The sequence below is a fragment of the Rhinatrema bivittatum genome, chromosome 18, assembly GCF_901001135.1.
Source record: "Rhinatrema bivittatum chromosome 18, aRhiBiv1.1, whole genome shotgun sequence".
In the NCBI taxonomy this organism is placed as follows: domain Eukaryota; kingdom Metazoa; phylum Chordata; class Amphibia; order Gymnophiona; family Rhinatrematidae; genus Rhinatrema; species Rhinatrema bivittatum.
In genome coordinates this window covers 59,795,815-59,810,757 of record NC_042632.1, presented here as the reverse complement: position 1 = coordinate 59,810,757, position 14,943 = coordinate 59,795,815, and the positions used below count along the sequence as shown (strand labels likewise).

At 48.5% G+C, this 14,943-nt stretch overlaps 3 protein-coding genes across 3 annotated transcripts; 2 read left to right on the top strand and 1 right to left on the bottom strand.

Moving 5' to 3' along the window:
- The first annotated feature begins 82 nt into the window (after window positions 1-82).
- Window positions 83-3,281, top strand: ARL10 (ADP ribosylation factor like GTPase 10). Its single transcript, XM_029583583.1, has 4 exons — window positions 83-309; window positions 1,181-1,349; window positions 2,521-2,696; window positions 2,889-3,281. The coding sequence occupies exons 1-4, from the start codon at window positions 163-165 to the stop codon at window positions 3,057-3,059; spliced, it is 663 nt and encodes a 220-aa protein (XP_029439443.1). The 5' UTR covers window positions 83-162; the 3' UTR covers window positions 3,060-3,281.
- A 911-nt stretch (window positions 3,282-4,192) lies between these two features.
- Window positions 4,193-8,436, bottom strand: NOP16 (NOP16 nucleolar protein). The gene is made up of 6 exons (XM_029583584.1): window positions 8,156-8,436; window positions 6,441-6,549; window positions 5,782-5,862; window positions 5,423-5,492; window positions 5,215-5,321; window positions 4,193-4,680 (listed from the first exon to the last, which is right to left on the bottom strand). Exons 1-6 carry the CDS (start codon window positions 8,260-8,262, stop codon window positions 4,537-4,539), a joined length of 618 nt encoding a protein of 205 aa, XP_029439444.1. The 5' UTR covers window positions 8,263-8,436; the 3' UTR covers window positions 4,193-4,536.
- A 70-nt stretch (window positions 8,437-8,506) lies between these two features.
- Window positions 8,507-14,337, top strand: HIGD2A (HIG1 hypoxia inducible domain family member 2A). The gene is made up of 2 exons (XM_029583585.1): window positions 8,507-8,698; window positions 13,851-14,337. Exons 1-2 carry the CDS (start codon window positions 8,560-8,562, stop codon window positions 14,015-14,017), a joined length of 306 nt encoding a protein of 101 aa, XP_029439445.1. The 5' UTR covers window positions 8,507-8,559; the 3' UTR covers window positions 14,018-14,337.
- The last annotated feature ends 606 nt before the right edge of the window (window positions 14,338-14,943 follow it).

The following is a 14,943-nucleotide window of genomic DNA, read 5'->3' as shown; positions in this document are numbered from 1 at the left end:
TAACCAGCAAGGCCCCGCCCTTCAAGTACACCTGCTGACCAACCAAGTCCCAGTCACGTGGGCCCTTTCAGAGCGCGGCTGACGTCAGATGAAAAAACCACCTGACCCGGAAGTGAGCGGCAGCGTTGCCTACGAGCGGCGCAGACCCCGCCCGCCCGGTCTATGGCGCCCCTGCAGCACCTGACGGCGGTGCTGGGGGCGGCGGTGGCCGCGCTGGGCTCGGTGCTGCTCATCGCCTGGAAGTGGCACTTCTGTAGCACGACGAGGCGGGGGCGGCCCCAGCTCCAGTACCCGCCGCTGCAGCCAGAGGTGAGGGGGCCGGAGCAGCATCCCTGCCCCACCCTCTTCCTCTAGATCCTCCCCCTCCTCACCTGCCCAACTCTAGCTACCCTTTCTACCCCAAACTCTGCCCCTCGCCTTCAATTATCCCCGTCTCTTGCCTCCGATTGCCTCATTCTACTGCATATCTGCCTCTACTTCCTTCTTGTCCCACCCCTATCGCTAATAACACTCTCTACCTACTTCCCTTTTTTCCCCACCTCTGTGACCATTCAACCCCTCCCTCTAACCTCCCCCTACCCTCACTTTCCGCCTCTAACTGCTGTCACCGCATGGGCACCATCGCTATGTTTACATAAATGAAAATGAACCTAAAAGCAGCCAATGAAGCCCTTTGCTTTCTAGCAAATTGTTCCATTTTGTTAGGAGAATTCAGGAGTAGAGCAGTCGAATGGTGGCTTCGGAGGGATTCACGCTAGAGGTAGAGCAGACTTCCTGGAAACACATCATATGGATCTGTAGAGATAAAGAATAGGGTAACTCACAACAAGAAAACATTAGTAACAGAACGCATTATCAGTCATCTACTGGAAGAGTCTTTAATACTTTCACACATGATTACCAGCCCCTCACTGTCTCTCTGGTGCTGTCACACATAGATCCTGGCTCCTTACTGCATCCCCAGTGCTGTCACACATGGTTCCCAACCCTTCACTATTTTCCAGTGCTATCACACACGAACCCTGTCACCTCCTTGTATCTCCAGCACTCTATTCACTGTCTCCGGTGCTATTGCACACGGTTCCAGTGTCTCCAGTACTGTAGCACATGGCGCTTGTTGCTTCCTGTGTCTCCAGCACTGGCACACTGATTCCTTTTGGTTCTTGTGCTCTGTTACCAGAAAGACTCCTACGACAGGCAGGTCCTGGTGCTGGGTTTAGATGGAGCTGGGAAAAGCAGCATCCTCCACTACATGAGCACTAACACCGTCAAGGAGAGCCCAGCGCCCACACAGGGATTTAATTCACTTTGTGTCAACACAGAACGCTTCAAAATAGACCTTCTAGAGAGTAAGTACCACTTCTGATAGTTATTATCTTACCCTCCTCACACATCCAGGGTGGTATTGTCAGGACGGTGCAGTGTACTACATCCAAGCAATACTGAATGTTTGTCCATGCAGGTTGCGTTGCAGTTTTCACTGAGTTAAGTAAACCAGAATTGACTTTTGATTCTTCTGTAGTATTTAGATTGGAGACCAAAAATTCATCAATGTTGAGCTTTACCTAGATTGTTTGGAAAATTCCTAATACTTAGGATGCAGTTTTTAAAACCGTACATAAACAAAACTTGCTAGTTGTTTATGTGCAGTTCCCTTGTTCATGCTATGCTTTGGGTGTTTATTTAATAGTTTTTAAACAGTGTCATGTCTGAATTTCCTCTCATGTCTCTGCCCATAACCTTGTCCCTCTGTGCTGGGAATTACCAGAGTATTTATTGGCTGTGGGCTTTGAAACATGCAGGCTGACACAGTTATAGAATGGGAGGCATGAAAGATTTGAAACTACTTATATTCTGCTTTTTTGGTACTTTAACGCAGGTTATTTTCATGCACTTCCCTATCCCCATTCTAGGTATATACCTGAAGTAAGAGGGTAAAGTGACTTACCCAAGGTCACAAGGAATGGCAGTGGGATTTGAATTCTGATTTCCTTGGTTTGTAGCCCACTGCTCTAACCACTAGGCTACTCCTCCACTCAGATGTTTCATGTTAGTGAAGAATATTAGCCTATACATTTAAAAAGAGCATTTGTAAAAGCAGTGCTGTGCATGGGCACTGCCATGCTATACTAAAGACGTAAGAGGTTTCTGAGCCAAGCCGCAGTTGTAGGATTGGCTCAGTTCAGTGTAGTGCTATGCACTACCATGCTTCAGACCTGGGTTATAGTCCTAAGCCGGTCTCCTACTTCTGCAGCAGCACTCAGCCATCACTCAACAGTGACACCTAAGGGCCAGCCCTAAGGTACCTCTATAGCAGGTTGCAGAGAATTTCTCTCTCGTGAATGGCCAAGGCAGCAGTTTCTCAGGAGGGCTGTGGTGCTGCAGGGGGATAGTAATTACAAACTAGAAATAAGCAATGTTGCTCTAGACTGTGTGTGAGGGAACAGTAATTTCAGGCTAGAAGGCTGGCAATAAATTAGTTGTAGAATAACTTGTTTGTGTGACTTGTGTGCTTGACAGTTGGTGGCAGTCCAAATTTACGCACATACTGGAACTTGTACCTCAGCAGAGCTCATGTGCTCCTCTTCGTGGTGGATTCTGCAGACAGCAAGCGCTTTCCTCTTGTCAGACATGAGCTGCACCGGCTGCTGGCCGAGCAACCTGAGCTCCCACTGATTGTGCTCGCCCACAAACAGGTGATGAAGCCAGTCCCTCGTGTACATAAAAGCAGGAGTAATGAGGAAGACATGCGTTCACTTACCTGGAGGCTCTTCTGGTTGCTAGCTTTTTGCAATACAAGCAAAGGAGCAGTGGGGGCAGAGGGGGAATGTTTGGGCCTCGTGAATACGCCAAGTGTTTATCCCAATGTACTTCTCTGTCTCCTGCAGGACCAGAGTGATGCACTTGGTGCTTCCCAGATACACCAGGAATTGGCGCTGCATCGGCTGCAACGAAAACGAAAGTTTGCCGTCCTCGCAACAAGTATTATTTGGGCTGAGACGGCAACTACCAAGAGCATCCAGGACCTGAAAACACTGCTGACTGAATTCCTCTCATGAAAGCCTCACACCTGGAGAGGACAGAAACATGGTTTTAGCACGGTGGACAGACTGCACACTCAGTTATCCTTAGGGCTGGGCAGGTAGCAGCCTCCAGGGGCCCAGGAAACCAGCCATTTCATAGGAAATCGTCAGAAGGGCATTACTCTGTTACATGTTCTGACAATCAGAAATATTTGTACTTTGGCATTGCATGTTTTATAAATGTATTTGAAGCCTTTATCTCACTGGCCATGCTTCAGTTTTGGGGCTCCCTGGATTCAGGAAAGAGAAAAGGAGAGTAACAGAGGTGGCAGGTTTTTTTCCCCGTAGAAAAAGAAACTCAAGCAGAGGAGACCACGATGTGAAGCTGGAGAATGGGAGGCTTAGGGTAAAATACCGCAAGATAGTGGATTGGCAGGAAAGGAACGGGGGGGGGGGGAGCGGAGTTTCAGTTGATATGGAAACACGCCCAGCCCCCCCGAACGCAGAGTACTGACAGGGTGAAATCAACAGTCCAGTGGTACAGCTGCATCAAGCTCCCAAGAAGAGGAGGCACGGCCGACTAACAGGGAGCGGTGGTGACATTTCACTACATTCCCAGTACGGCAGTGGAGAGGTGAACAGTAGAGATGTGCATCATTTTTTATTTTTGTTTCGTGCTTTGTTTTCCCGTGGTTCGGGCCTTTTTTTTCGGGGACCATCGTTTTTTGGGTTAGCGCGCACTAACCTGAAAAATGATTTTTTCCGAAATTTCGGAGAAAAATCTGTCATTTTTCGGGTCCTCTGAAGCTTGCCGAATTAGACAGTTTCGTTGAAACTATCTAATTCGGCAAAAACGAATGCACATCTCTAGTGAACATGGAGTTCGTCCATCAAGCCCAGTATCCTGTTTGCAGCAGTGGCCAGTCCAGCTCATGAGTACCTGGCAGGATCTCAAATAGATGGATTCCATGTTGCTAACAGTACATACAGTGGGAGACTACTTTTTAGCCATCTGAAAATCCTGATTTTACCTGCAGAGTTCCCAACTGAAAACTGAGTGCAGCAGTAGAAAATCTGCTGCATCCCCTCTGCCATTATTACAGTTATGTACAGGTAATCCTGCTCTTTTCTCCTGGCAGTACTGGAGGAGACCCAGAAAAAACAAACAATCAAGTCCTGTATTTTATTCAAACCTAAATTTATTTCCTGCAAAACATGTTCAGTTTATTCTTTGTACAGAGCAGCAGATGCAAGGCTGATCTGACAGGCACACACTAACCTTGGGTACAGAAAGGGGAACTGCCCTCCCACCAGATTAAAGGCTTCATGACATCCCTCGAAGGGGCACGCGATAGAAGGAAAAGAAACAACTGTATTTAGTCCAGATGCCAGAACACTAAGTGCAGGGCCAGGGTCTCAGGACAACTAGCCAGGCAAGAAACAGCCCAACGGGTAAATTAAACTGCATGGGTCCTAGCTGAGGCCAGGTAGGCAGTCCCACTGTGGGAGACGGTCACTGCTGCATCCCGTCTCCGTGTGGGCCAGAAGCAGACAGAGCTTCAAAGTGATCTGGGTGATAATGCTGGTAGAGCCTGATCTTCTTCTGGATCTGTTTGGGTGTATCCTGGTAATAATTCCTCTCATCCCGGGCCATTGCCTAAGAGAAACAAAATATTACAGGTACCAGTGCCACAAAAGCCACTACCCTAAGCACTGGTGGAAGTTCAAGACACGGACCTCCCCTTCTGAAGGCAGCAACTCAGCCACCTAAAGACAAGTGCATTGCCACGCTTGCCAATAGTCACTGAACCTGCAACCTACAGCTTTCCCCCTCCCCATAAGACTGAGGGAAAGAGGAGAAAGATATTTTGTGGTAAAATAATCAATTTTGAAAAAGCACCACAATGAAGATGGAGGCTCTGCCATTGCTGTTTCCACTCTGACTGCTGCCACCCTGTGTGAAGGGGCCACAGCCTATTTATTCAACTGGGGAAGCTCAGGATTTCAGGCTAGGACTTTACTGCTGAGCTAGGAGAACCCGATCCACTTCAGCCATTATTGCAGCGTCTGTACAGCAATTTTACCCCACCCTGCATCTCATCCTGAGCTCTGAAGCCTGCCTGTCACCATCCCCAAGGTCAGAAGCCTTCAGTGCAGGCCTGGCCGAGTACCCACCCCAGCACAGACGCACCTTGTAGTTCTTGCCGTGTTTCTCAACCATGTACCGTACGTACTCCACCATGTCAGACGAGATACCTCTGGAGCTCTTCTCAGGGAGACTTGCTTCAGCCTGCAGCCCTGAAAACAAGGAATCGGAGGAGAGAATACATAAGACGAAAACATTCAGATTTAGCTAACTGTTTAAAACGTAAGTACAGGGGAAAGAATGTTGTACACACCTTCTAACACATAAGGTTTCTGGATAATCAAACTATGGTCCTCCGTAGGATCAACATCCATCTCAGTCACCTGCATCACAAGAAAAAGAAGTCGTTTTTTGGCATGAAAGCAGGGGCAAAGTGCTCTCAAAGCCTCACTGGCAGAGTCTGCCTGCTTCCCAAGACTTCTCAGCAGTTCTCCTTGTGGTTTGCAAGGTGCAGTGCTAACAGAAACAGCTCTGGGAGTTGGGATCCCATGGTACTCTGCATAAAAAACTGAATGCTTCTGTGTTTTTGCAGCATGTTGGAGCCTTGTGTGGCTTATTTTGCTGAAAAGCTGCATCACTGTTCTATTAATTGACCTTCATTTCAATACATACTCTGTTCGATGTAAAACGCCTCCCCAGGCGTCTGTTTGCGTTACAATGTGAACCGATGTGATATCCCTGATGAATGTCGGTCTATAAAAATTTTAAATAAATAAATACATTTGTTAATCCATTTTTCTATTTGCCCAAAGCGATATACAACATATTAAAATCACACCTCTGCAATAACAAGATATCCAATAAACACCCTCAAACTTAAAAAAAAGGTACAAAAATCCTCCCTCCCTCTCCAGAGCAGCAGGAGGCTCTGGATGCCTCATCCCTCATTGTAAACCGGAGTGAAGGCAACTCTGCTATACCTCTGTATATTAAAAACGCTAAATAACTAAAATAAAATTACAGTCGCCCTTTTCTGCTCAAGATGCCATTCAATGAAACGATTCTTCCTGCCCCTCTAATGATGCCACAGATACAGAGAGCACAACTGACACTCCACAGGCTACTGTCAGCGAGCTGGAAGAGTAAAAGTGACCTGGAAGTCTGCAAGACATGTTAGAGCTGGGATTCCCCAATGACGCCTGCCCCACCATCCCCCAATGCGCAGGCTTGCAGGTCTTTCTGCACTGGGGTGGAAGGGAGTCCCATTCCTGCAGGCTGTCTCTGCTACTTCTATCAAATGAGAAACTGACACAGTGTCAGGAGGCACAGACCTTTGCTTGCTGGATGGGAAAAGCCTTATTAGGATCAACTGCCAGGCCCATTTCTGCCAGGTTCCTAGCCACGGATTTGGAATCATCCCAGGCATTTCGGATCTGTTCACTAACCGAGAAAGAGACACTTGTAAAGAGAAATATTACTTGCAAGGAGAACTGGAGCTGGTGGTGCGTGCCATTCATAATTCTGAAGTGATGCAGCCTTTACCAGCTCACAGGTTGTTCAGAAGGCACTGCAGCGCCCAATGATCTAAGCTCCCTCTCCTGCTTCCAGGACACTTCTAGCTTGCATGGTTTTCTTCCTCAAAGATTCTCTTCCATCTTGGGTAGATCTGGATAGAGGATCCCATACTTAATCTAACATTTAAAGTGTCCCCCCCCAAAAAAATCACCAAATTTTGTAATCTAAACAGCAAAATGTTGCCCAAACACAGTCCTCCCTGGTCTCGTGGCCTTGCAGATCGCATCTGGCCACTATCATCCTTGTTGGTTTCTGGGAAGTTACAGCCTGCAGGTCACCAATCCCAGCTACCCCATGGCCTGCACTTTGCTAAGCTGCGATTCCTTTTTGTCCTTCTCACCTCTCCTTTGGAGGGAGAGGAGGATGATTTGTTTGCAGGATTATAATCTCCTAACCCTGTTGCTACCTGATAACAGATATGGACCACTGAATTCCAGGCACAGTGCCATGAGCTACCATTATCATATTTACATGGCACATTTAAGACTAATCGGAGAAAGTTCTTTTTCACTCATGAAAAGACTTGAATGCGTAAATATGAAATGGTTATTTACTCTTTTGGAAAACACAAAGACTAGGGAGCACACCACGAAGTTAGCAAGTAGCACATTTAAAATAAATTGGAGAACATTTTTTCACTCAATTCACAGTTAAGCTCCGGAATTTGTTGCCAGAGGATGTGGTTAGTGCAGTTAGTGTAGCTGGGTTTAAAAAAGGTTTGGATAAGTTCCATTACCTGCTATTAATTAAGTTGACTTAGATAATAACCACCGCTATTACTAGCAACGGTAACATGGAATAGACTTAGTTTTTGGGTACTTGCCAGGTTCATATGGCCTGGATTGGCCACTGTTGGAAACAGGATGCTGGGCTTGATGGACCCTTGGTCTGACCCAGTATGGCATGTTCTTATGTTCTTAATCTTCACCACCTTCCCTAGGACTCCTTCCATATATCCACCATCCTCTCCATGAAGAAATATTTCCTGATGTAGCCCCGGGGGTTTTATATCATAACTCAACCTACAGCTTGCTTTCTCTGAAAAGGGTTTCCTTCTTGGGGATATCTGAATATCTCTATCATATCCCTCTTGTCTCTCTTCTCCTATGTATATTCGTCTAGAAGGAGAGTAAAGAAGAAACATAATAAAGATAGTCTGATGCTTCAAATACTGAAAGCATGAAAAGCTCCTTAGAAGGCAGGTATCTCTCTCATAAAGTTACTAACAAAATCCTTGGCAGAAGTCACAACATCTCTCTAGCGACGAATGAAAATGTAAAACTAATCCTGATCGTTAGTTTCTAGTCCCATCAGACTATGACTCGGTGAGGACTAATGCGGGAGGGAACCGTTTCAAACGGTTCCTAATTGCAAACCCTGTAAAAGAACGGCAGGCAAAGGGCCCCAAGCTCTCTGCACCTCTCCCCCACTGATTGTACTTTTTAGGCAGATTACCCGAGGCGGCTCCTACCAAGCAATCCTGGGCGCGTCCTTCTTCTTCATCTTCCTCTTCAGCTTCTTTCTGTCCAGGTTGTAATTAAACCGCTTCCTGCGGTTCTTCCCCTTGGCTTTGGGCATCCTACCGGCCGCGGGACTACGATCACCAGCAAAGCTACCGCAACGTGCAGCGGGACATGTGAACGCACGGGATGTCCGCCTGCCCTCTCACCTCCTGCGCCAGGGACTCTGGGAAATGGAGTCCTACCGCTGTGCCTGGCCCTATCACCCGCATGTAGCTCTGGAGCTAAACTGCTAGTCGCCCCCTGGGGACAACCGCAGCGTTTCCCCAGCCTTAAAATAGGTCCCCGCCCATCGATGCCGACATTTACGAGTCTCTTCCGTCGCCCATGGCGCAGGTGGGTGACGTCAGCAAATATGGCGGAAGGTGTGACCCAGGCCCCGAGCGGGCCTCCGGATATCGAGGGCTTCTCCTCGGAGCTGCCGCAGCAGCAGCAGGAAGTCTTCAGCGATAAGTTCGCCCGCAAGTTCGGAGAGAATCCGTTTGTGCCCATCGGTGAGTGGGAAAGGGGAGGGGAGAGCGTTGGGCATTTGATGGGCGTTATAGTTCAGTCTTGCTTTTTGGTTTTCTTGGTGCTTATCTCGCGTTATTTTTGCATTTCTTTGCTCTCTCCTTGCTCCATTCAGCAGTGGGCCGAGTGCTCGGGATTTGATGCTGTGCTGAGTGCTGAACATACCACTCAGTCTGGGACAGCGTTGTGCACTTTTTTAGGAAAGTCACTAGCAGGGTTAGGTCTGCTTCTCCTCAATGCTTTTATAGCTGACACTGGGGAAGAGTTAGAATAGAAGGGAAAGTGAGACATTAGCTATGCCAAGATATTTGAAGACCTCCAAAAATGGGGAGAATGCTGAAGGGTCTGGCAGCTAAGCTTTGATCCAAAGCCCCCTTAAAATCACATTTCCCTGTATGTACCTGGATGAGTCCACACTCCTGGGTTTTGCCTCCCCTCCAGCAGATGGAGACAGAGAAGTTTTAACAGACTCCAAGTATACCCCTGAGGTGCCGCCTAGAGTTTGTCAGTATTTCTCTGTCTCCAGTAGATGGTGGAGGTGCAATCCCTTTAGTCTGTTTTATTGGTTTAATCTGTTAGAAATTGGTTTAGCTCAGGTTTGATCCAGGTTTAAAAGCTATTTTGGTCTGGTTGAAAAAGAAAATAGCAAAAAAATAAGACACAAGAAGAGAATCTTCAGGCCTCCCAGGGGGTTGTCAGGTCCTGGTGGGCAGGAAGATCTTTCAGATACTTCAGGAAATGACCCTGAGAGTGCCTCAGATGGATCTTCGTTGTTCTCCTTGGACTTGGTGAAGTTTTTTCACAAGATCTTCAAGGCACGGAGAGTGTCTAAGCGCCGGCAGGGCAGTGTCTCTGAGGTCCCCTCCTCTCGTAAGCGTCCCAAGTCACCGCTTTGGGGGGGGGGGGGGGGAGGTACAAAGTCTAAGCGCCCTCTTCGGTCCGTGGCTGGTCCGGACGATTCTTCTTCGTTTGATCTCTCTGATGGCGCAGATCCTTCCCCACAGGATCCTCACGGGGTAGATGCAGGCCAGGATGGTCAGCCCCTGGTTCCCAAGCAAGGAGGTGCTTTGGTGGTAGATGGCGATGATCCCAAGGTGGTGTGCTTGTTCTGCAGGGTGAATTGGGTCCACGTATCTTAACTATCCTGGTAGAGCTTGGAATTGAAGTCCCACGGGAGGATTGTCGCATGGGTGCGGTGGATCCCGTGAAGCTGGGTCTCAGGGGTCTCCCGCTCGGTCCTTTCCCTTTCATATGTCGGTGACTGATCTCTTGTTCCGGGAGTGGGACACCCCGGATCTAGGGTTGAAAGTCAGCCGCGCCATGGATAAGTTGTACCCGTTACCAGAGGACGTGCTGGAGCTGCTCCGGGTGCCCAAGGTTGATGCGGCAGTCTCCGTGGTTACGAAGATGACCACCATCCCGGTAACTGGAGTGACGGCCCTGAAGGATTTGCAGGACCATAAATTGGAGGTACAGCTCAAGAAGATTTTTGAGATCTCGGCCCTGGGATTACGTGCAGCCATGTGTAGCAGTTTTGCTCTACGTGCCAGCTTGCGTTGGGTACAGCACCTGCAGTCTGTGGCGTCCATTTCAGAGGCGGATGCAGCTCAGGCAGGTCGCATGGAAGCGGCAGTGGCTTACAGCACAGATGCGCTGTATGATCTCCTGTGCACGTCGGGAAGAACGATGGTTTCAGCCGTCTCCGCCCGAAGGCTCTTTGGCTCAGGAATTGGTCAGCAGACATCTCCTCAAAAGCTCAGCTGAGTTCCTTGCCTTTCAAGGGAAAGCTTCTTTTCGGCCAACAGTTGAAGGACATGATTAAGTCTCTGGGGGAGAATAAGGTCCACAGGTTGCCAAAAGACAGGCCCAGGAGCAGAGCGTCCTTCCCTCAGGGGTCCAGATTCTGGGGGAATTGACGTTTTCGTACCTTACGGTCTTCTGGATCCTCCTCTCGTCAACCTCCCAGCTGTCAACATTCCTGGAACCAGTCCTTTCGGAGACGAAGGCCAGCCAGAGACTGAGCTCCTCAGGCTCATGGAGCCTCTAAGTCCACGCAATGAAGTGAGGCCGGTTCATTCCTCCATTCCGAGGATAGGGGGAAGGCTGTCCCTTTTCTGGGGGAGTGGACCAGCTTGACCTCAGATCAATGGGTCCTAAACATAATTGAACATGGCTATGCTTTAGATTTTGCCCAGCCAATCCGCAACCACTACATGGTTTCTCCATGTGCTTACCACCAAAAGCGTCGGGCAGTGCAAGACACTCTGCAATGCTTACAGGGCCTGGGCACCATTGTTCTGGTACCCTTCGGAGAGCTCCGGTGGGGGCGCTACTCAATCTACTTCGTGGTGCCAGAAAAGGAAAGCACCTTCCGACCCATCCTGGACTTAAAACAGGTCAATCGGACTCTAAAGGTGCCTCTGTTTTGGGTGGAAACTCTTTGCTCAGTGTAAGTGTTCTTGCACAGAGGAGAATTCTTGGCATCTCTGGATCTGACCGAAGCATACTTACACATACGCATTCGACCGGATCATCAGAAATATCTGCGGTTTGCAGTCCTCAGTCATCACTTCCAATTCTGTGCGCTACCGTTTGGTCTGGCGACGGCACCGAGTGTTCACCAAAGTGATGGTGGTGGTGGCAGCGGCCCTGCGAAAGGAGGGTACTCTGCATCCATACCTGGACGATTGGCTGATTCAGGCGAAGTCGGAAGCCCTTTACAGAGCGGCGGTTCAGAGGGTGCTACAGCTGCTGAGTTTGCTAGGTTGAGTGGTCAACCCCGATAAGAGCCATCTGGTTCCATCCAAATCCTTGGAGTTTCTTGGTGCTTGGTTCGACAGTCCTGGGAAAGGTTTTTCTTACCGAGGAGAGGCTTTCCAAACTTCTCGCTTAGGTGGAATCCTTGCGGTCAGTGCCTCGTCCCAGAGCTTGGGATTATTTACAGGTCTTAGGTTCGATGGCATCCACTCTTGAGTTGGTACTGTGGGCTTTTGCTCATATGCAGCCTCTTCAGTCAGCCTTGCTCTACTGTTGGAATCCGCTCTCCGAGCAGTTTCATTTTCTCTTACCTCTGACGGACGTGGCACGATCCAGTCTTCTTTGGTGGCTTTGTCTGGACAATTTACGTAGGATTTAGAAATTCCCTCCTGGATAGTGGTCACTACCGATGTCAGCCTCACGGGGTAGGGGGCAGTTTGTTGGGGGACGGCGGTGCAAGCCCAATGGACGAGAGCAGAGTCATCGTGGTTGATTAATCGATTGGAAGCCAGAGCGGTTCAGTTGGCATTGCAGACCCTACTTCCTTTGGTAGAGGGACGATCAGTGAGAATACTCTCCGACAATGCGACAACGGTGGCTTACATCAATCATCGGAGGGACCAGGAGCCGTCCGGTGGCGGCGGAAGCTCAGATCTTAATCAGCTGGGCGGAGCAACACCTCTACAGGATTGTGGCGTCTCACATTGTGGGAGTGGACAATGTACAGGCAGATTTTCTCAGCCATCATCATTTGGACCCGGGAGAGTGGGAACTCTCTGCCGAGGCTTTTCGTCTTCTGTGCAAGCTCTGGACCATGCCCGCCATGGACCTCATGGCAATGTGCTGCAATGCCAAGGCTCCTCGATTCTTCAGTCACCGGAGAGAGAGCCAGGAGTAGATGCTGTGGTCCTCCCTTGACCGAAGGACATTATGAAGTGCGCAGAAAGGCTGAGCTAGAGATCGCCTTAGACCTGTTGCAGCAAAAGGGAGAAGCAGCAGCCCTTTAAGCCCAAATTATAGGACTTGTTGTGGGGGGGAGAGTTGTCACAGCCACGAAAAGTAGCAGACGCAGAGTCCTCACCGGTGCATAAGGAGATTTGTTGCTGCATAGGAGTGAAATTTTGGTGTCGGGGGAAGGGGAGGAGCGGAGCACCAAGGACTTTGCATAGGGGGAAAGCGTGGGGATGGATATATGCTAAGCATGGGGGGTGGCCCAATGAAGACCTGGCATAAGCAATAACCTGGCCCGCAAGGCCAGGGGTGGGAGGAGGCGGCAGTAGCCACAGAGGCATTCACGGAGCGGAAGGCTGGAGGGCTGCTGTCTCCAAAAAAAATAATACAGAGGGGTGGGTAAGAGTATGTAAACTTACCGGTTAGGACATAAGCTATAGGTATTGCCAATTATTAGACTTGTTCAATATTTGTTGATTGTTAATGTGGCTCGCGAGAATGAGCGCCTACTACCTGGAGATAATGCCCTTGTTCGATGTACATGCACACGGTTGGTGAGACTCCAGCGTTGCTCTGGGCTTCAACAGCAAGAGGAAATGTGGAAGAAAAAAAAGAAAAGGTTTTGCATTCACAAAAAAGCGAGATGCAGCTTGCTTGTTACGGCGGTTACTTCCCCAAAACCAAATAAGCAGATACTTTGCTTTCAATACATATCCAGCATAGCTCCCTGCTTCAACGGCAGGGGAGAAAGTCTAATCACTTCTCTTTCAACGCATAGCTCTCTGCTCCAACGGCAGGGGAGAAAGTCTAATCACTTCTCTTTCAACGCATAGCTCTCTGATACAACGGCAGGGGGAGTGTAGAGAGGAGGATCTGTATATGGACAACAACCAACAAGGTCCGGATTGCATAGTCTGGGAGGACAGAGGCATGGGTGTAGCTTGCTTATTGCGGCGGTTACTACCCCTAATTAAGCTAGATATTCCCTTGGAATGCAGTTCCAGCAATGCTGTCTGCATTAATGGTGGGGTGGAGGGGAAATAGAACTAAAAGGTACTAAAAGCCAAGAGTAACAAGTATGTGAAAAAAAAAAAGGTACATAGCTTGCTGGGCAGACTGGATGGGCCGTTTTGGTCTTCTTCTGCCGTCATTTCTATGTTTGTTTCTATGTATAGTCATACAAATAAGTGCTAAAATGTTACTTCCTTAATTACTTACATAGAAACACTAAAATCAGCCTAAAATAACATGTGGATACTACAATAAAACAAAAATTGAAGTGTCTTAACTACATTCGGAATATGTGCAAGTAAAGAGCCAAGCTTGAAGTCTCAGTTCCCCTGGTAAGGCGTTCCAGTAACCCCTTGCCCCACATCCTCTCTTCATGACCTCGTTAATCCCGGCCCATTCTCTCCTCTTGCTTTTTAGGCTGCCTGGCTACAGCGGGTGTCTTGACGTGTGGGCTCATTGCCTTCCAGCAGGGGAAGACTCGTCAGTCGCAGTTACTGATGCGGGCACGAATCGCAGCTCAAGGCTTCACGGTTGCTGCCATTATGGCGGGTGTGGTGGCTGCTGCCCTGAAACCACGACACTGATTGGGCGCATGGCCTCTCTGCATGACTTATGGAAGGACATCCTGAGGGTATCTAATCCGGCTGGCCTCTTGGGCTCCCTTCTGGAGTATGTAGTGTGTAAAAGGATTTAATGGGAAACCTTATTTCTGAAGATCTTCTGTAGATTTAGTAAAAAGTAAAGGTCATTTCTAGCCTCTTCTGGCCCTCATGAGCTGCTATTTGCTTTACTAGGCCCAAGAGACTGTGGAAGAGATCTATGAGCCAGGCAGGCTATTTTAGTAAGTAGACAGGAAATGTTTGTGTGCCATTTATAGCATTAAAACCTGTGCATAAATCACCATTATCTGCATTCTTGTAGTATTTCTTGCCTCCTTTGGAGTTTTTCATGCAAATACACTTTTTGAAGGATGACTATAAAATATTAATCCCCAAATCATTTTCTTTTAATTCTTGCCTCTAAGGGGAGGTCGCACTGCCACCAGCTGTGCTGTACCCATTCTGTACCAGGGCAAAGTTTATGTGAGAGGGAAGCCTGTACTGTACTTGTTCTGAACCAGTGTCGTGTGTGTGAGGGAAGCCTGCACTGTACCTGTTCTGTAGCAGAATAATGTGTGTGTGTATAAGGGAAGCCTGTTCTTGTTCGGAAGCGGAGTAGTGTGCTTATTTGAGGGAAGCTTGTGCTGCTGCTGTCTGTGCTGTATTTATTCAGTGGCAGGGCACCAGAGATGTAGTTTGGTATTAGAACACAAAAGATAAAGGTGAGGATATATGAGGAAAGGCTGAAGAGGTTAGGGCTGTTCAGCTTGGTGAAGAGACAGATGAGGGGGGATATGATAGAGGTCTTGAACGAGTAGATGTGAATCAGTTATTTACACTTACGGATAATAGAAGGACTAGGGGGCATTCCATGAAGTTAGCAAGTAGCACATTTAAGACTAATCGGAGAA

Excerpts from the sequence above, each read along its gene's own strand:
- ARL10 (XM_029583583.1), top strand. The coding sequence starts at position 163 with ATGGCGCCCCTGCAGCACCTGACGGCGGTGCTGGGGGCGGCGGTGGCC. Across the intron at positions 1,350-2,520 it reads CAAAATAGACCTTCTAGAGA|TTGGTGGCAGTCCAAATTTA; the intron begins GTAAGTACCACT and ends TGTGCTTGACAG. Across the intron at positions 2,697-2,888 it reads TTGTGCTCGCCCACAAACAG|GACCAGAGTGATGCACTTGG; the intron begins GTGATGAAGCCA and ends TGTCTCCTGCAG.
- NOP16 (XM_029583584.1), bottom strand. The coding sequence starts at position 8,262 with ATGCCCAAAGCCAAGGGGAAGAACCGCAGGAAGCGGTTTAATTACAAC. Across the intron at positions 5,493-5,781 it reads GGCGTTTTACATCGAACAGA|GTGACTGAGATGGATGTTGA; the intron begins GTATGTATTGAA and ends CTTGTGATGCAG. Across the intron at positions 4,681-5,214 it reads AACACGGCAAGAACTACAAG|GCAATGGCCCGGGATGAGAG; the intron begins GTGCGTCTGTGC and ends TGTTTCTCTTAG.
- HIGD2A (XM_029583585.1), top strand. The coding sequence starts at position 8,560 with ATGGCGGAAGGTGTGACCCAGGCCCCGAGCGGGCCTCCGGATATCGAG. Across the intron at positions 8,699-13,850 it reads GAATCCGTTTGTGCCCATCG|GCTGCCTGGCTACAGCGGGT; the intron begins GTGAGTGGGAAA and ends CTTGCTTTTTAG.